This window comes from Mustelus asterias, chromosome 16 (genome assembly GCF_964213995.1).
Source record: "Mustelus asterias chromosome 16, sMusAst1.hap1.1, whole genome shotgun sequence".
NCBI classification, from domain to species: domain Eukaryota; kingdom Metazoa; phylum Chordata; class Chondrichthyes; order Carcharhiniformes; family Triakidae; genus Mustelus; species Mustelus asterias.
Genome location: NC_135816.1, coordinates 37941009 through 37961851, shown reverse-complemented (window position 1 = coordinate 37961851; position 20843 = coordinate 37941009). Strand labels below are relative to the sequence as shown.

The 20843-nt window shown below is 42.7% G+C and overlaps 2 protein-coding genes across 19 annotated transcripts in view; both read right to left on the bottom strand.

The window, feature by feature from the left end:
- The window catches only part of LOC144505338 (polycystin-2-like protein 1), a 34872-nt gene extending 20342 nt beyond the window's left edge, over positions 1-14530 (bottom strand). Inside the window, exons 1-4 of the mRNA XM_078231459.1 lie at positions 14467-14530; positions 11236-11337; positions 6749-6879; positions 1429-1679 (exon numbers count right to left, since the gene is read on the bottom strand). Coding sequence (XP_078087585.1) covers positions 1429-1679; positions 6749-6879; positions 11236-11337; positions 14467-14530 — 548 coding nt within the window. The remainder of the gene's footprint in view (positions 1-1428; positions 1680-6748; positions 6880-11235; positions 11338-14466) is intronic.
- Positions 14531-17130: 2600 nt separating this feature from the next.
- LOC144505107 (myotilin-like) overlaps positions 17131-20843 on the bottom strand; it is a 117035-nt gene continuing 113322 nt past the window's right edge. For all 18 annotated transcript variants that reach the window (XM_078230936.1, XM_078230938.1, XM_078230944.1 and 15 more), the window contains one exon: positions 17131-18653. In XM_078230936.1, the coding sequence (XP_078087062.1) occupies positions 18496-18653 (158 nt within the window). In that variant the 3' untranslated portion in view covers positions 17131-18495. The remainder of the gene's footprint in view (positions 18654-20843) is intronic.

Genomic DNA, 20843 nt, shown 5'->3' with positions numbered 1-20843 from the left:
CCACCTCTACCTGGGAGGTAGAGGAGCTGGGTGGGGTGCGGGAGAGGTGGGGGGGGGGGGGGGGGGGGGGGGGTGTGCATGTAGGTCATGGGGTGTGGGGGAGGGAAAGAGGAACGAGGGTGTGAGGGGGAAGCTGAAGGAGTTGGGAGTGAAGGGGATGCAGTGTAGAGGAGTCGGGGGGGAAATCAAAACATATTTATTACACAGATCAATAGCTTGTCTGACAGATTTTATGAATTTATGCCTGTGCCTATCAGCACTCACATTTTACATGGAGTTGAGGACAGACAGATAAAGTTTCTGAATGAATGGTTCTGGCCTCTTCAAGAATAGGAACAATGGGATCACCAGCGAGAATTCCTCCGGAATCCACTGAGGCTTCCAGATTTCAGAACAGGTGACCATGCCAGTTGCAGTGCTATTCTGGCTCGTAATAGTAGCAAATATCTCAGCCTTCAGTGCAGCTAGGATCACAAGGTCCAATAGTGCTAACTGCAGAATGCTTCATGTTTAATGGTTCTATTAGATGAGACTCTGAGCAGCCACCGGTTTGTGAAATGTTGGTTAAAATCAACAAACAAATTTGGAAAATACCTGACAGTTGAGTGTTTAGCAACCTTAATTACTCTTCTGCTGCTAGTATGATAACCTAGCCCGCTGCTTGTACCTGGTAAAATTGGCTGGTGGCTTGGAGCCATGATGTGGAGCTGCCGGCGTTGGACTGGGGTAAACACAGTGAGAAGTTTAACAACACCAGGTTAAAGTCCAACAGGTTTATTTGGTAGCAAAAGTGTGGCTTTTGCTACCAAATAAACCTGTTGGACTTTAACCTGGTGTTGTTAAACTTCTTACTGGGCTTGGAGCCAGCCAAATGTGGGCCATTTTAGCAGCCCCACTACCCTGCCTCCATTCCCATTGAGGGGGGGGGGGGGGGGGGGGGGGGGGGGTTGGGGGGTGGGGGGCGGTGTTGGTAAAAAGAGAAACTATTTCCTCTGGTGGGGAGGATCCAGAACAAAAGGATTCAGTCTTAAAATTAGAGCTAAGCTATTTCAAGCACTTTTTCCACATAATGAGGATATATGTAGAGTCTTGTTAGGTAAGGGTACTGAGTGAAACGGATTGAAGGTCTATTGCTGCAGTTGAGAGAGGGATAAGGATTGATTTGACCGAGTGGTGGGACGGCACTCAGGCTGCAGGACCCATGGCGTTCCTTTGTTTGTACTTGTGTGCTTGCATTGTGTTGGTGTGAAGTACATTGAAAGTTGTACTACATTAGCACCTGGGAATACTTTACCACGTTAAAGGCACTATACAAACATACATCTCCGTTGTTGCTGTATTGAAAGCTACCATATAAGTGCACACTCATTATTTATTTAAGATAATATCTGAAGGATTAAAGAAAGGTATATATTTTTAAAAACTTACTCCGCTCCAGTACGTGGGCCGAATGGCGACTGATCCTCAGTTGCAAAAGAATAAGCATCGTAACAATCTTTAAACATCTTCCGAAAATATTCATGAATGATACAACTATTGTTGCGCACTCTAATCTGTCGAATCTGAGGGCGTCCTAGAAGGATATTCTCATAGTATATGTAGCTCTCGCCTTGATACAAAGGCTGGCCATTGTACCATTCTTTCCAGTAAAGGCTATCCAGGAGCGGTCCCTCTGTAAACTGAAAATAATAATTTGATGGCATTTGTAATGAATCTGAAATGCATAAAAATAATTTTCACTCTAAATACAACTTTAGATTTTTCTATCGTAATAATCTGTGTAGCAAAGTAAGTTATAGCTTTTAAAAGAAATCATAAATAGTGCAGAGTCATTATTTGCCAGCTCCATGTTTAGACATTTTGGAGACCACTGGTTCTCAAAGGTTCAATTCTTCCTAAAGTAAGTGCCGTAGTGGGTCGGATCTCAAACAATGACGAGACAGAGTACGGGAATGAGACAGAGAATCTGGTGAACTGGTGCAGCAACAATAATCTCTCCCTCAATGTCAACAAAACAAAGGAGATTGTCATCGACTTCAGGAAGCATAGAGGAGAACATGCCCCTGTCTACATCAACGGGGAAGAAGTAGAAAGGATCAAGAGCTTCAAGTTTTTAGGTGTCCAGATCACCAACAACCTGTCCTGGTCCCCTCATGCCGACACTATAGTTAAGGAAGCCCACCAATGCCTCTACTTTCTCAGAATACTAAGGAAATTTGGCATGTCAGTTATGACTCTCACTAACTTCTACAGATGCACCATAGAAAGCATTCTTTCCGGATGTATCACAGCTTGGTATGGCTCCTGCTCTGCTCAAGACTGCAGGAAACTACAAAGGATCGTGAACGTAACCCAATTCATCACGCAAACCAGTCTCCCATCCATTGACTCTGTCTACACTTCCCGCTGCCTTGGCAAAGCAACCAGCATAATTGAGGACCCCACGCACCCCGGACATTCTCCCTTCCACGTTCTTCCGTTGGGAAAAAAATACAAAAGTCTGAGGTCACGTACCAACCGACTCAAGAACAGCTTCTTCCCTGCTGCCGTCAGACTTTTGAATGGACTCACCTTGCATTCAGTTGATCTCTCTCTACACCCTAGCTATGACTGTAACACTACATTCTGCACTCTCTCATTTCCTTCGCTATGAATGGTATGCTTTGTCTGTATAGCGCGCAAGAAACAATACTTTTCACTGTATGCTAATACATGTTACAATAATAAATCAAATCAAAATCAATAATGACCACGATGATGCAGCAAAACTAAGTTTGTGTAAGTGTTGTGAAAGTTTAGGGTTGATTTTCCTGTCTGACATGGATCTGAATGGATAGTGCGTGGCATGTCCACATCATCCACCTTCCCAATGCAAGCAATAGGGAATCTGTGGCATTTTTGTCACTGGGCTCAATTAATATGCAGTTAGGGAGCTGCTAGAGCTAAGTATGCTCTCTGTAGGCAATTTCTCAATGACAGGGTGAGTAAGCGAACGGACAGCTTAAGGACAACTGTAAGTCATATATGGAGAAGGGCATCTCTTCATGATAAATGTGGAAAGTGATTTTCTGGAGCACAGGAAACATGACTTCCACTGGACCAGATTCTCTAATATGTGCAGTGGTGGATGTGCTTGTAGAGGAAGTCTGCAACAAGCAAACCTCCTTCTCTCCAACGGAGATGCGTCCAGACAGGTTTCTCAGCAGTGACAGAGAAATTGCTCAGCAGGTAAATCCCACAATTCCCTGCACCTGACTGCAATACAGGGAAAAAACGGAATGATCTTGCCACAACTCAAAGATAAGGCTTCTCTTGACATCACACTTATTATCTGTACAACTCTACGCCATCCTATTTCAGCCCCACCATTAGCAATCCTTCTGTCCTCTGTCTCTACTGCACCTCCCCCATTTATAATCCAACTTTAAAAATTCACCTCCTTTATGCTTGTACTGAAATCTTAAAATCCTCCGACTACACTCACAACTCATCATTTACAGTATGCTGAGCAGCCTCATACATGTTGCACGCAATATGGCATCAAAACAAAAACTATTGAAATATGTTTGTGCAGAGAGTGATCCTGTAGCAAGTGTTAGGTTTGCAACCAGGATCTTGGGTTCATGTCACACTACCTGTAACTCCCACCACCATATTGCCTGAGCTTGCAAAATCCTACTAACTGTCCTGGCTTGAGACAATTCACATCTCTTTAACCTGTCATTATCCCCCCTCTATACTCGCATTGTCTGTACCTGTAAAGACTTGATTACTCGTTAAGACTGGCATTCCAACCATTATCTTGCAATTGGGTCTGTGGCTATATATGCCTTGTTTGTGAACCCAACTCTCCACTTGCCTGATGAAGGAGCAACGCTCCAAAATCTCATGCTACCGAATAAACCTGTTGGACTTTAACCTGGTGTTGTGAGACTTTTTACTGTGCCCACCCCGGTCCAACGCCGGCATCTCCACATCATAACTTTGCAATACTTGTCAGTCCTTCAGCAGCTGCAGTTTATTTGAGGGTGGAAAGATTGGGAAGAGTTTGAAAATGACTCATTATACAAGGGAGCAGGAATGATTTAGCTGAAATACTGCTACAGGCCTTTGCCTTTCCTCCCATCCTTCATGTCATCAGCACTCTATCAATCATGCTGAATGTTCACACACAATGGTGGCTCTACTAGCCCTGTTGCAATGCAAAGTTAAGCAGCAGATAGCAAACTACTATAACAAAGACTGGGGAAGAGTTTGAAAATGACTCATAATACAAGGGAGCAGTTACACTACCAACAAGGCCTTGTAGCCAACAAACCCGAATGCAACTCAATTGGCCCTTCACAAAAGGTTAATATGACTTTTGCTTCGAATAGAACTCCCAGGGTGAAGTTCTTTTTTAAATGCTGATGCTGTTTGAAAATAAATCAAAACTTTATTCCTTTCCTTTATATGGTCTGTTTAGGCTGCATTTTCTTTAACCCCAAATCATCTATTTGAAAACCTGCTCACCTAAACATTGCTCACTCCGCACAGAAGCCTATAACAACCAGTGCCACCCACTCCTAGGAACAAACAGTTTAGGCCAGCATTCTTATTTCCCAGTTTTCACTGGTGTTCCATTTTAAGGTGTACAAAACCAGTTTGGACCAGTGTTCTTCATTCACCAGTTTTTACTGTTCTTTCTGTTCTCTTTGTGGTGACTTCAGAGAGGCTGTTGGGTGACAATAATCCATCCCACTCCCCGCAATACAGCACTATGTCTGGGAGAAATATGCACATAAATACAGTCTTGTCCCGTGACAAAAGTATCATCTGAAACTTTTTCTTGTGCTCCCTTATTAGAGTGGGGGTGAAATTAGGAGTGAACACAAAATTGAAATAAATACTACCATCTCTGGAAATCATCTTTGTTCAATTTGTTTCATTTCATTTTGACAGATTTATGAGCTTTTAAGGATTAGGTTGATATGCAAGTACAGTTTTTTTTGTTGTTGTTCATTATAGGCAACATGATTTTATAGGGAATAGGGGTGGCATGGTGGCACAGTGGTTAGTACAGCTGCCTCACAGTGCCAGGGAGCTGGGTTCGATTCCAGCCTCGGGTGACTGTTTGTGTGGAGTTTGCACATTTTCCCCATGTCTGCGCGGGTTTCTTCCGGGCGTTCCAGTTTCCTCCCACAGTCTAAGAATGTGCGGGTTAGGTGGATTGGCCGTGCTAAATTGATCCTTAGTGTCAGGGGGATTAGCAAGATAAATATGTGGGGTTACGGGAATAGGGCCTGGGTGGGATTGTGGTCGGTACGGACTTGTTGGGCCGAATGGCCTCCTTCTGCACTGTACGGATTCTATGAATACTTGGTGAGCGAGTAGGAGAATGAAGGAGATTCACACTCATTTCCAGAACCAATCTGAGATCTCAGCAAATGGAGGAGGGCCTTCCAGCCTGGCCGTTCCCTTTCTTTCCGACATGCTACATGAGAAATCTGCCAATGGGTTCTCTACTAGGGTGGCACGGTGGCACAGTGGTTAGCACTGCTGCCTCACAGCGTCTGGGGTATGGGTTTGATTCCGGCCTCGGGTTGCTGTCTGTGTGGAGTTTGCATATTCTCTGTGTACCTGCGTGGGTTTCCTGTGGGCGCTCCGGCTTCCTCCCGCACTCCAAAAATGTGTGGTTAGGTTGACTGGCCATAGTAAATTCACCTTAGTGTCAGGGGGTCTAGCAGGGTAAATAAGTGGCTGTCCCAAACATTTGAGCAACAGGTGAAGCTAGCTGTTTCACACTGCTACTATGCGGTAGCAGCACGAGTGTTATTCTCCAAGAACAGGAAGCTGCCATCAAATCAAAAAGACATTCTACCAACCATGCAAATGAGTAATGTGGCATATGAATTTCAGTGCTGGTGTGATGCCAGGTATGTAGGCTGTATGTCCAAAAGACCAGTGGATTGTGTCAAACAGCATGACCCTTTGCCTGTTGCAACAGGCAAATTAATGACCGTAATCAACCATGCTTGTAAAACTCCAAACAGTGTGTCCAACGTTAGGTGTGATTCTACAATTGGGCAAGACTTACTAAATAATTTTGTTCGTGCTGAAGATTACGCTAACAACCAATTTAAGATTAACGGGCTTGCCATATAGCTCACTAGTGCATGCTAGAACCCATATATATTCACACAAAGGGCCCTGTCCTTTTCAAATAAAAGAACATGCCCACACATTGCGTCTTTTTTAACTAAAGAAAAGCTCGGGGGACAGTTATTTCCTGTTTCATTGTCCACGGCAATGCCTTGATTTGCCTGGTCTGAATTTTTAAAATAACTTGGCAGTTAACTGTCCCTGGTGCATTCTCCATGTAACATCTCTACCAGAGTCCACTTGCTAACTAATCAGCACCCTCTTCTCATACATTGTTCTTCCCTTTGAGATTTGGTATTCTTGCATTTGTCCTTGAATGCAAAACAAAAAGCTTCAACAACACGACTCTTTTACAAAAACAAGATATTTTTTCTGTATAAGCAGTGAGTAGTTTGATTAATAAGTACCCCTCCAAGGCTTACTTGCAGCCTTATGTGCCTCAAGGGACGAAGAGGATAAGTAGGTAAGGCTTACCTCCCTCTTTAAGCAAGTCTGCTTTTCTCGATTATAATAATCCAGAGTTCCTGCTAGTTCCAGTTGTTTTATTAACATACTATTAAAAGATCATGGTAAAAGCATATATTTTATTTAAGAGACTTCTTGATACCTCCCAAAAATTCTCTATGCTTCTTATTGACCTGTAGTTTATGCCATTGGCAAAGGATTTGGTTTCTAGGAAGAGGTCAGACATAACTTTGGTGAAGTAATACATGTTGCTGTTTACCATTCCAAACGTCACTGCAAAAGAAAGGAAGCTGTGAAGGTGTACCTGACATCACTAATAACATCATGCACACTGTTTCAGACTATGAATTCCAACACTCTAATTTGAGCCGTAAAAGTTAGCAATGCTTTCTATCCCAACCTGTGACTCACATGCTGAAAAACCTACATGGTAATACTCTTATATTAAAAGTTTATTTATTAATGTCACAAGTAGGCTTACATTAACACTGCAACGACGTTACTGTGGCACTCTGCATTACTTTGAAATTGAAACTTCACATGATCTCCCCGTCAAACATTACAATGGTAATTCTGAGAGTACATTTCCTAATTTTATGCATTTCATTTGTAAAGTTTACTTCTTCAGTTTAAAATAATTTATTTTTTTGCTGTCTTACTCGTTAATGGAATAAGGATTGAATTCCTGGTTTGTGGAAATGGTCTGGCAAATCTCCATCTTTGATCATGACATTTTTCAGACCTATTTTCCTGCAGAGTCACTTAAATGCATGAAGAAAGTAAATAACATTTTAAGAATCTTCATGGTGCTCCTTAAAAACATTACCAATGCCATAACACTTAAAAATTAATCAAATTTACCTTAAGTAGCACTAATAAGTACTTCTACTTAAGGTAAATTTGATTCATTTTTAAGTGTTATGGTAATAAGTAGTGCTAATGCTTAATTGGTCTTGAAAAGTCTTTTGTGATGGAGAACTGCTGACCCATTTTGGGGCAGAATTTCAATAGGATGAGACTTTTGACCCATGTCATCCAAATCTAACCCAACCTCAATCAATTTTCCTTCATCAAGAATCATTTGCAATGCTTGGGTTCCCATAGGTCTTCACACTAATGAGTGGAAGCTTTACGTTGGCCCTCAGAAAGAATAAGTGAGAAATGTCTAGAGGACAGAAGGCAACGCAGTCAAGTAAACATAGAAACTAGAAGCAGGAGTAGGCCGTTCGGCCTTTCGAGCCTGCTCTGCCATTCATCTTGATCATCGAATTCAATATCCTGATTCCCCCCTTCCTCCCATATCCCTTCAGCCCCAAGAACTATATCTAATTTCTTCTTGAAATCGCACAATATTTTGGCTTCAACTACTTTCTGTGCTAGTAAATTCCCACGTCCTCTGAAGGAATTTCTCCTCACCTCAGTCCTAAAAGGTTTACCCCTTATCCTTAAACTATGACCCCTAGTTCTGGACTCCTCCATCATTGGGAACATTCTTTCTGAATCTACCCTGTCTAACCCTGTTAGAATTTTATAAGTTTCTATGAGATCCCCTCTCACTCTTCTAAACTCCAGTGAATATAATCTTAACTGATTTAGATCTGCCAGCCCAGGAATCAGCCTGGTAAACCTTCGCTGTACTCCCTCTATAGCAAGGACATCCTTCCTCAGATAAGGACACCAAAACTGCACACAATACTCCAGGTGTGGCCTCACCAATGCCCTATACAATTGCAGCAAAATATCTCTATCCCTATGCTCAAATCCTTTCGCTATGAAGAGCAACATACCATTTGCCTTCCTTATTGCTTGCTGTACCTGCGTCCTTACTTTCAGTGACTGATGCACGACGATTCCAAGGTCTCGTTGAGTGTCTACCTCTCTCAATTTACACCCATTCAAGTAATAAGCTGACTTCCTATTATTGCTACCAAAGTGGATAACCTCACATTTATCCACATGATACTGCATCTGCCATGCAGATTCCCACTCACTCAGCCTGTCCAAATCATGCTGAAGCATCTCTGCATCCTCCTCACAGCTCACCCTCCCACCCTGATGCGCGATAAATCACACGGGAGGCAGGATGTACCCGGGAAATAAAGGCTTTTATTGCCAACAATAACGGAGCTACTATATACAATATACAATCCCAGACTAAAGGGTCACCAGGCAGAGCAGTGACCTTTATACCTCTCCCAGAAGGCGGAGCCAACTGGGGTGTACCATAGGACTATATTAGCAGGTAGAACAGCCCAACCCTAACCCCAACAGTAACATATCTACAGACTCATAGTACTGGCCAAACCATGGCTCAGCACTCCTGGTGGTAACCAACAATGGTTCACCACACACCCAACTTTGTATTAACTGCAAATTTGGAGATAATACATTCAGATCCCTCTTCCAAATCATTAGTATATAACGTGAACAGTTGGGCACCTAACCCCACTAGACACTGCCTGCCAATCAGAAAATGACCCATTTATGTGAACTCTATTTCCTATCTGCTAACCACCTTTCTATCCATTTCAAGACATTCCCTGCAGTCCCATGTCCTTTAACTTTACATTGTAGTCTGTTATGTGAGATCTTGTTGAAAGCCTTCTGAAAGTCTAAATAAACCATATCCATTGGTTCCTCTCGGCCAACACTACTAGTTACATCCTCAAAATGTTCCAATAGATTCGTCAAGCATGATTTCCCTTCTGTAAATCCATGCTGACTTTGGCCGATTATACCACTGCCTTCCAAATGCCAAGTTATAAAATCCTTGATATTCGACTCCAGCAACTTCCCCAGTACCAACGTTAAGCTCATGGTCTATAGTTCCCTGTTTTCTCTCTATCTCCCTTTTCAAATAGATGGGCTTGGATTAGCTACCCTCCAATCTGTAGGAACTAGTCCAGAATCCAAAGAATTTTGGAAAATAACACTAATGGATCTACTATTTCCAGGGCCACTTCCTTAAATACTCTGGGATGAAGATTATCAGGACCTGGAGATTTATCCATTTTCAGTCGCATCAATTTCTCCAAAACCATTTCTCTACTAATGCTGATTTCCTTCAGCTCCTCACTAGAACATGTTTCTCTCAGCACTTCTGGCACATTATTCATGTCTTCCTTTGTGAAGACTGAAGCAAAGTACAAATTTAATTCCTCAGCCATTTCTTTATTCCCAGATATGGATTCTCCCATTTCAGACTGTAAGGTGCCTACATTCATTTTTGTCAACCTTTTTCTCTTTACATATCTATAGAAACTTTGTCAGTCAGTCTTTATGTTCCCTGCTAGCTTACTTTCATTTCCCCTCCTTAATCAAACGTGCAAGCTGTACTGTACTTATCTTGTTGCCATCGTCCATAGGAAAGCAGATCAATTGACTGGTGTGGCATGATAAAACTGTACATTGTGAAATTTGATGGCCAGCTCTTATTGTTGTTTGTAAAGTTGTGGCAGCATATAATTAAACATCAGTTTCCTTTTCAGCCACTGGCAGATCCATCACAGAAATAGTTTCCAGGTCCGGCTGTACGATTGTGTTCATTTCTCAGCCTACTGTGTTGGTGAATCAGTCTCGGTATGTAGCTGAGACAAGTCTAGCTATAGGGTCTAAACGTGGGTGGTTGTGTAAGGACAGATTCTAATTGAACACAAAATCTTGCATTCTTCATTCTTGTCTGTGATACATGTAACTCTTGGAGTGTTAGCACATGGTAACCATTGGCTGGGAAAACAGACTCATATCGTAGTTGAACTTTTCAGCTGTAAGAAGTTCTTGATAATTTTAGCAGAACAGTGAAATCGGTGCAACTGAACACAGTAGCCTTTGGTATTCACTCTTTAAAAACAGTCCTGAGTCTACTGCACAATGACCGACCCTCAGCACTGACTGGGACAGCGAGAAGCCCTCACAACCCTGCCTGCTCCGCATCAAAAGGGATATCACGTCTATTTACAATGACAGCTACCCAGAATGTTTGTTGTCCCAGATCCACAAACCATGACTAAGATTCACGCACTAATTATGGGACCCTTCGGCACACCTTACAAAGGAGGCTGTTTTCTTTTTCTCTTTCACTGCCCTCCTGACTATCCCATCCACCACCGAGAGTCAAGCTGGTGACTTGTTACAGTCTTGACCATAATACGTGCTGTGGGTATTGAGAGATCTCAGTACTCAATGATGCAGGGCACTAGTATCCAATCACAGCTACATTATAGGCATCGAGCATCACAATATATATATATATACCTGCAGACATCTTACCTGGTTATACAAACCATCAAACTGTTTAAAATCCTAAACAACCTATCATAGAATCCTTAAAGTGCAGAAGTGGCCATTCGGCCCATTGTGTCTGCACTAACTCTCTGACAGAGAATCTTACACAGGCCCTAACCCCTCGCCATATCCCAGCAACCCCACACATGGCTAATCCATCTAACCTATACATCTTATGACACTAAGGACCACGGCCAATACACCTAACCTGCACATCTTTGGACTGAGAGAGGAAATGGGAGCACCCAGTGGAAACCCACGCAGACACGGAGTCCCGAACCAGGATAACCATAAGCATATATATTGCATTAGAAAATATGGACAGTAATGTGTTTTGATACTTACATATGGATAGATCCAAAAGAAAAACTAAATAAAGTAAAAACTCCTGCACGGTAGATTTTGGGCTCATATCCTTTTTGGGAAAGAAATTAGCCCCACCTATATCTGATGGGAGACAAGAAAGAAAGTTATTAAATGTTATTAAAGCATTTTATTGAATTTGAATGTTGAGCATATTATGAAAGAAGCAACTGAACAGCGATGAATCCTTCATGTCTGGTCCAGAACCTTGTTCCACTTTTGGGACACATGGTTGAATCCAATTTGCCTGATTGGACAAAACTCTCTTTCCTCTGTTTGTTCTAAAGGTCCTATATGGAAAAAAAATCTTCTAATTAAAAAAAAATAACCTGGATGGGATGGAAGAGCAATGGAATCTATGGGTACAGGTGAACAAAGGGGCATCTTGACAAATACATGAATAGGATGGAATTGGAGGGAAATGGTCCCCGGGAGAGTAGAAGGTTTTAGTTCAGTCGGGCAGCATAGTCGGTGCAGGCTTGGAGGGCTGAAGGGCCTGTTCCTGTGCTGTAATTTTCTTTGTTCTAAATCATTAAAAGCATCTTCACAATTCAGTAAAACATTTCCAGGCTTATAAGGCACTGGGATTTATTTCCAGGGGTAAAAAATTCAAAACAACTGTAGTTAGCATAGAATCCCTACTGTGCAGAAGGAGGCCATTCGGCCCATCAAGTGCACGCCGAACACAATCTCACCCAGCCCCTATCCCTGTAGCCCCACGTATTTACCCTGCTAGTCCTCCTGATACTAAGGGGCAGTTTACCATGGCCAATCAACCTAGCTCGCACATCTTTGGACTGTGGGAGGAATCCGGAGGAAACTCATGCAGACATGAGGAGAATGTGCAAACTCCACACAGACAGTGATCCAAGCCGGGAATCGAACCCGGGTCCCTGGCGCTGTGAGGCAGCAGTGCTAACCACTGTGCCACCCATATGTTAAACTTGTGAATCTAGTCAGGCTGTAGTTTGTGTACAGTGCATGGTTTGAGTTTCCTTCTGATAAGGACAGAAGTATCAGTGAAAGTAAATAAGATTTAAGGCTGGCACCGGAATTAAGAGATTACAGCTTTAGAGAAAGAAGACATTTATCTTTCGAAAACAGAAAACTTGGAGATGATCTGATACAGGTCTTTACAATGATGAATGGTTGCACTGGATGAATGTAGAATATATCCACTTGTGGTCAAATCCAAAACTAGGGTCTACAAGCACTAATTGTTACTAATAAATCCAATAGGAAATTAAGGAGTAGTTTCATTAATCATCGAATGGTTACAGCACAGGTGGAAGCCATTCGGCCCATTGTGTCTCTACTGGTTATCTGCAAGAGCATTCACCCAGTTCCACTCCTTGATCTTTCAGTTTGTGATCTAGTTCCTTTAGAAAGCCTTGATTGAATCTGCCTGCATCAGGCTCAGACATTTTATTCCAGATCCTAACCACTCTCTGCTTAAAGAGAGTGCTTTAAATGTGGCATTTGTGAAATTGTTGAGTCTAATAATTAGGATACCTGCAGCAGGAAATGAGATAAATTGATGAAAAAAAGGCATACGCAAAAAGGGGGAGATGAGGGAGACGCGTGATATACAAATAACAGAAAATGCTGAAAATATTTAAAGTAAAGTTCATTTATTAGTCACAGGTAAGGCTTACAATAACGCTGCAATGAAATTACTATGAAATTCCCCTAGTCACCACACGCCTGTTCGGGTCAATCCACCCAACCAGCATGTCTTTCAGACTGGAGGAGGAAACTGGAGCACCCGGAGGAAACCCACGCAGACACGGGGAAAACGTGCAAACTGCACACGGACAGCGACCCAAACTAGGAATCAAACCCGGGTCCCTGGTGCTGTGAGGCGGCAGTGCTAACCACTGTACCACCCCAGTTTAGCAAATCAAGCAGTGTCTGTGTGGAGAGAAAAAGAGTTAATGTCTCAATCCAATTCCTTTCAGAAGCTCTTTCTATTTGTTCCATTCCAATCCCTACTCACCCTTTTGTGTTGGACCAGACTTGCAACTTCAAGCTCCCGTTTGAACCTCCAACTAAATGTCCAATCCCAACTCCTTTTCATCACAGATTGCCTACTTCTCCAGTGCTGAACATCACCCACCTCTATCATTAACTCAGCCCATCCACTGCTGAAATCTTCTTCCAAACCCTTTTTCACCTGCAGCTTCAACTATTCCACTACTAACATGGCTAGCCTCCAATTGCTTTAAGGCGGCTAGATATAACACCTGGGTCGAATGGGATCAAAGGGGAGAAAGCAGGGTTAGGCTATTGAGTTGGACGATCAGCGGTGGAACAGGCTCAAAGGGCCGAATGGCCTCCTTGCTCCTATCTTCTGTGTTTCTATGTTAGCTTTGTTCTCTGTAAACTTGAGCTCTGGAATGATGCTGTTGCCCATATCCTATCAAACACTAAATTGTCACCTGACCCTCTCCTTGTTTATCCAGATTAGCTGCCAATCTCGCCAAACAAAAAAAAATTCTCAGCTTTCTGTTTAAACCCATTCATGATCTCACCTTTCCCTTTTGTAAACTCTTCTAGCCCCACAACACCCCTGAACCCTATATTCTATTACAATCTCTGATGCCCCACATTCTGGGGTTTCTTGCTGCCAATGTTCCCTTTTGGTTGGACAATCTTTGGATCACTCCGAACATCCCCTTTGGCTTGTCACCCATTTCCCCCCCAGTTAATTGCCATGAGGCATTTCTCTAATTTAAAAGGCACTTTGCCACCATATATCTGAACTGAATGTTCCTAATGCACAGAATGGTGACCATTTCCCAACATCCCTTCACCTCCTTGTACAAGAGAAATTCAGTCAAAGAGGCCACTTAAAAAGGGGATGCTGTGTTTATGGGAAATGGTTTGGTTAACAAATAAGTCACTTTTACCATAATGGCATTATTCAAATGAACCAAAGATGTGTGTTGATAGGGTTTATGATAGAGTGACAAAAAACATGAGAAGGTGAGTGATTTTTCTCGGAAACAGTGCTCCTGCAGATAACATCTTAAGGTGGAAAACATCTCAAGGCGTCTATGACCAGACAGCAAGACAAGTAAGAAGAAATTGTTGGCTCGCGGTGGCGATTAAACATGAAAAATAACGACTTTCTTGGTTTAAACTTCTACTAAGCAGACCTTTAACAGGCCAGTTGAAAGATTAGGAGCTTCTCCTGTGTAATATAGACCTTACCTCTTCTTCCCCTCTCCCTCTTTGGGAGATGAGAGACCAGTAACTCCAACAGGCGTTTTGCCATAACTCGCAGCTTCAGGTCAATGTGAATGACTCCCTCCCGCCTCTGGAAGCAGCTCGCCTCTTGCGCTCAGTAAACTCACAGATGCGGTTAACGATTATCCAGCTGTTGCTGGTTTGAAAACCAGAGTTCCGAGTCTGGGTTCCACCTGGAATTTTCCGTGTGTGTGGGCTGGGCAAGCATTCAGACAACAGCCACAGACAGCCTGGTGTTGCAAATAGCCTGCTCCTGTAAAACACATTCTAAACATTCATATTCACAGGCGAGGTATCTCGGAATTATCCATCGAATCGAATTACTAAGGAAAGGAACGTTTATGGTTTTATTGTAGTAATAAATTTCATTAAATCATGTTCATCTCAATTTAAGTCCTAACCCTTCTAAATCACCTGTAATAGTTTCCCACTCCCACATCCTCCGGTGATTTATCCTTGGTGTCCCTCCTATTTTTCATCCCCATTCTTAGAGCGTCAGCTTCATATTGTACACTGTACAATTGTACACTGTATATTATACACTGACTACACTCAGCAATACCTCCGCAATCCCCGCACGGTCTCGGACCGTTTCGCCCATGTCCAGTCTGAACCCAAACCAAACTCTGTGGTAAGAGGTCTCACAACACCAGGTTAAAGTCCAACAGGTTTATTAGGAATCTCGAGCTTTTGGAGACCTTCATCAGATCACCTGATGAAGGAGCAGTGCTCTGAAAGCTCGTGATCCCAAATAAACCTGTTGGACTTTAACCTGGTGCTGTGAGACTTCTTACTGTGCCCACTCCAATCCAACGCCGGCATCTCCACATCAAACTCCCTGGTGTCATATTTGACTCTGCGATGAGCTTTCACCACAGAGCTGCCCCATCTCTAAGAGCGCCTGTTCCCACCGTTCTTATTTGTCTGACTGGGGAAGCAGCTGTAGTTCCATGTCCAGGTTAACAATCCCTTCAATAGCTGTGACGTCACCAGGAACGGATCTCTCAGGGCAGAAGTTCAGTTTATGAATGGCCTCTTTCTGCACTGTCACTTTCCTATGGTCCTATGGAATAGCTGGTAAAACTGCAATATTAGTTGGTATTAATATCATAGAATAGAATCATAGAATCCCTACAGTGCAGAAGGAGGCCATTCGGCCCATTGAGTCTCCATTGAGTCTCCATTGACCACAATCCCACCCAGGCCTTATCCCCATAACCTCATGCATTTACCCTAACACTAAGGGGCAATTTAGCATGGCCAATCCACCTAACCCACACATCTTTGGACTATGGGAGAAAACTGGAGCACCTGGAGGAAACCCACGCAGACACAGGGAGAACATGCAAACTCCGCACAGACAGTGACCCAAGCTGGGAATCGAACCTGAGATAGCTGTGCTAACCACTGTGCTACCCTTAATATCAATGTTGTCCCTTAGACAGATGCAATTCATTAAAGGATACAGAGCTGGGAGACATGCTAGATGCTATTGTTTAATGCGAAGGAGCAGGGATTATCCAGCAGAAGTGTTATTTTGCACTGCTGTCAAAGAGCTCTGGCTGCAGGTAAGACATGGAGCTTTGGGCGAAATTTTCCCGTCCCGCCCGCCACAGCGCAGGTCCGTGGACCTCGGGTGGGATTTTCCGGTCTTGGCGAGCGTGGCCAGAAAATCCCTCCCATAGAGTCAATACATCAGAGAAGGAGACCATTCAGTCCATCTTTAGTATCCCCAATGTCATCAGGATGATCTTTTTTGCCATACTGAAGATCCTCCACCTTTGGTGACTTCAAGCGGTAGTGTAGTTATGCAGTTAACAGCGCACAACAATGATATGGGAAGTTGCAATGCAGCACCCCTCCCGTATGCCCGATCAGTGGAATCCTTTCTTCAACATGCCAGTGGCCTGCTTGATGAGGATGGTAGTGGAGGCATGGCTCTTTATGAACAGTATGCCTTGTCTGCATAGCGCGCAAGAAAGAATATTTTTCACTGTATACTAATACATGTGACAATATCAAATCAAATCAAATCAAAAATCAAATCAAATTAACAGTTGAGAAAGTGGTGTAGACATAACTGCTAGTTATAAATGGCCTAAGTAGTAAAAAGTGACTATGTTTTATAAGCCAATAGACTCTAATTCTTCCCAGTGTTTCACCAAGAGCAGTTGAGTGTCATGCCAAAAACATGAAAATGACCTCCTGTCAGCAGGGTGGCCCAGTGGTTAGCACGGCTGCTTCACAGCGCCAGGGACCCGGGTTTAATTCCCGGCTTGGGTCACTGTCTGTGTGGAGTTTGCACCTTCTCCCTGTGTCTGCGCGGGTTTCCTCCGGGTGCTCCGGTTTCCTCCCACAGTCCAAAGATGTGCGGGCTAGGTGGATTGGCCATGCTAAATTGCCCCTTAGTGCAGGGGGACGAGCTAGGGTAAATGTGTGGAGTTATAGGGATAGGGCCTGGATGGTATTGTGGTTGGTGCAGACTTGATGGGCCAAATGGTCTCCTTCTGCACTGTAGGGATTCTATGACTATTTTGAAATGGAACATCTCTAGTTCCACTGCTATACAGTTTGCATGGTGCCGTCTTACATGTGGTTGCTTTAATTAATTTGAAACAGTTTCTGAAGTAAATTTTGAATATTGGATCATTTTATTTATCAATGAAGTTCAAAAATTTGCAAAAAGAAAACATTCCATCTCTTTAATTGACATCAAGTTCTGAAGATATTTGTTCTTGTTGGCCATTGTTCTGTGATTGTGATGTTGAGTTACAGCACAGAAAATCAGGAATAAGAATGGGTTAAGAGCAATTACTGTTACTATTACTGTAGACCATGTGTGGTTTGTAACTTCTTCAAGGATAGCAGCAAAACAAAAAAGGCTTTTCTTTGTTGCAGAATTGTATACCACTTTACTATTTTGTATTTTCACCTGCTTATTTTAGACTGTTAACAGATTACCAGCAATCACTTCACTAATTGAAGTTTCATGTTAACTAAAAGATAATGGTGTTAAATGGATCATTTTCTCCTTTACAGTTGAAAGAAATGTTAGTGTCTAGGGAAAATTAGATGATGCTCACCAATAAAATTAGTATTGTTTATGAACACACAGGCTCTATGCTAGGACAGAAGACTAGCAAATTAATAGATAACTTGACATTCTTATACAAAAGTTACTTTCATATAAAGTCCCTATAATAACATGCAATGTATCAATTTTACTGTACTGAGAATTGGTGTCAGCTCCCTTTCCAGTCAGAGTGCCTGAATTGATAGAAATACGTGTTTACTCAGGTAAAGGGAGCTCTTATCCTTGTTATAGACGTCAAACTGTAAAGAAATGTCATTACTGCACATAAGATTGGGTTTTTGTGTCTGACAGCGCTGATCATAGGCACACGTGGTAATGTTCCAACAACGTAGCTTCGTCCACTAGTGACAATTTACTGCTTCACACTTCCCCAAGTTAAACACCCACCCAATCTGCAAAAGTTATTTGCTGCAAACTCACATGTACAAGCCAAATCTGCCACAGTAGTTTAAATGCAAAATGTTTTGTGCTTGGAACTCCATGTGCATCTTGCTATTTAAAAGAACTTAGAAACAATAAAAGGTTTTACTTTTTACTCAAATCCATTACCACGGCCACACTTACGAGGCAGAACATCATAAAATCAAGTTTACCATGTACTATTCTGCTTAGTTACTTTCATATAATTATTTTCTCATCCATCTAAGCTGATTACGTACCATGTAGTCAATTTATTGCCGTGGTGCTAAGATGCATATCAGAAGTGTATGTACATGAACTAATAAACCTCAACGTGCAACACCTAGTATGTGTACTGTAGCATTTTTGCATTTTTACAACTAAATGTAAATTCATACACAGAATGTATTAACTTTGTGTACAGTAAGGTGCAGGTAAAACATACTACATTCCATAAGCTGAAAAAATAACATTGTCAATTGAGTTGAAGTACAATGAGATCACAGTTCGTCACTTTCTACTAGGCCAGGGTATGATGATGTTGTGTACTGGGAGCCTGGATCCATTAGGAACCCTTGGCCATTAAGCACTGAATATCGGGTAAATGTCGGCCGCACCTTCAGTGGCTTGGTGTTTGAAACTTGTTTCACTGGCCAAGCTGTTGGGAACAAATAGTAAAAATGATTGTTAGAATTTGACCTAAAGTTATTTTAAAAAATCATTACTTGATGCCATAAATATGCAACACAGTTTTGTTGCCAACTCCAATGACCTCTATACTCCCATTGCCTCAATCAGTGAAGAGAGCATCTCTAACCATTGCCTTGTGTCCTTCAGCATCCGCATTTTCCTATTTACAACTCTACTTCCTTCTACATAAAACAGCAAATGTGATGCCACTGTTTGACAAAGGAGGTAGACTAAAGGCGGATAACTATAGGCCAGTTAGTTTAACGTCCACAGAGACCGTTTCCTCCGGGATAACCTTGCCCACTCCTCCACCTCTCCCGTCACTCATGACACTTTCCCACGCATTCGCAGAAGGTGTAACACCTGTCCCTTTACCTCTTCTATGCTCACCATCCAAGGTCAAAAAGACTCATTCCAGGTTAAGCAGTGTTTCACTTGCACCTTTTTCAATTTGGTCTATTGCATTCGCTGCTCCCAATGTGGTCTCCTCTATATCGGACAGACTAAGTGTAGGCTGGGTGATTGCTTTGCTGAGCACCTTCGGTCTGTGCGCAATCAGGACCCTGACCTTCCGGTTGCTTGCCATTTTAACACACAATCCCGCTCCCATGTCCACATGTCTGTTCTTGTTTTGTGGCAATGTTCCAGTGAAGCTCAATGCAAACTGGAGGAACTGCATCTCATCTTCCGGCTTGGCACTTTACAGCCTTTCGTTCTCAACATCGAATTGTCCAACTTCCGATGATTAGCTCTCCCCATCTCGACCCCTTTGTTTTCATTCTATTTTATTAAATCTTTTTTTTTGCTGTTCTCTACCTTTTATTTCTTTATTGTCTTTCTTCATTTTTCTTCCCCCACTCTTTCCCCCTACTTTATCCCCCTTCCCTTATCTTTTCTCCCCCTTTGCTTCCCCTTTTCTAAATTTTACCTCTGTCCCATCCATTTCTCCCCCCTCCCCCAACATCTTCATCTGTCACAGTTTACCCTCTTGTTTTAGCTTCTTTGCCGGTTGGCCAGTCACACCCTTTATTCTCTCTGCGAACAGCCATTAGCATTCTTTTCCCCTGGTTTCTGTGGCTATGATTCATCTTTCATTCCCTCACCCTGCAATGTAAATATCTCCCACTTTCTATGCTTTTTAACTTTGACAAAGGGTCATCTGGACTCGAAACATCAGCTCTTTTCTCTCCTTACAGATGCTGCCAGACCTGCTGAGATTTTCCAGCATTTTCTCTTTAGGTTGTTTCCACTGGCATGTGAAACTAAAACTAGTGGGCATAGCCTCAAAATAAGGGGGAGCAGATTTAGGACTGAGTTGAGGAGGAACTTCTTCACTCAAAGGGTTGTGAATCTGTGGAATTCCCTGCCCAGTGAAGCAGTTGAGGCTACCTCGTTAGATGTTTTTAAGGCAAAGATAGGTAGATTTTTGAACAGTGAAAGAATTAAGGGTTATGGTGAGCGGGCGGGTAAGTGGAGCTGAGTCCATGAAAAGTTCAGCCATGATCTTATTGAATGGTGGAGCAGGTTCGAAGGGCCAAAGGCCTACTCCTGCTCCTAGCTCTTATGTTCTATGTCTGTCTTTGGAAATAATCTTCCCTTGAGTAATTTACAGATGTGCTTTCAAAATCAAAGCTGACTAGATTTTGTAACTTTCTTTCAGAATGATTCTTCTGTAGATGTTGATTTTCTAACATGCTCCCACCTCTACCTTTGATGTCTTTGTTCCAATCTTTTCCATCCCTGGTAATCTCCATGTATGAACACACCTCCCATCTTAGCTCCATCTGCTCCAGACTTGAACATAACTAATTTAGCCATTCATCAACAGATTTACTTGGACTGCCTCCCGTAATAATGGGCCTCACTCTCATCTTCCAGAACTGCCCCTTATCTTGAGAACATTTTGGAGAGCAAGTATAACCACCATCTTCTTTGCTACCTCTTCCCTACCCCCTCAATGCTCATCTCTAATGACAAGTCACGGGCTCAAGGTGAGAGGGGCGAAGTATAACTCAGATATTAGAGGGATGTTTTTTACACAGAGGGTGGTGGGGGCCTGGAATGCGCTGCCAAGTAGGGTGGTGGAGGCAGGCATGCTGACATTGTTTAAGACTTACCTGGATAGTCACATGAGCAGCCTGGGAATGGAGGGATACAA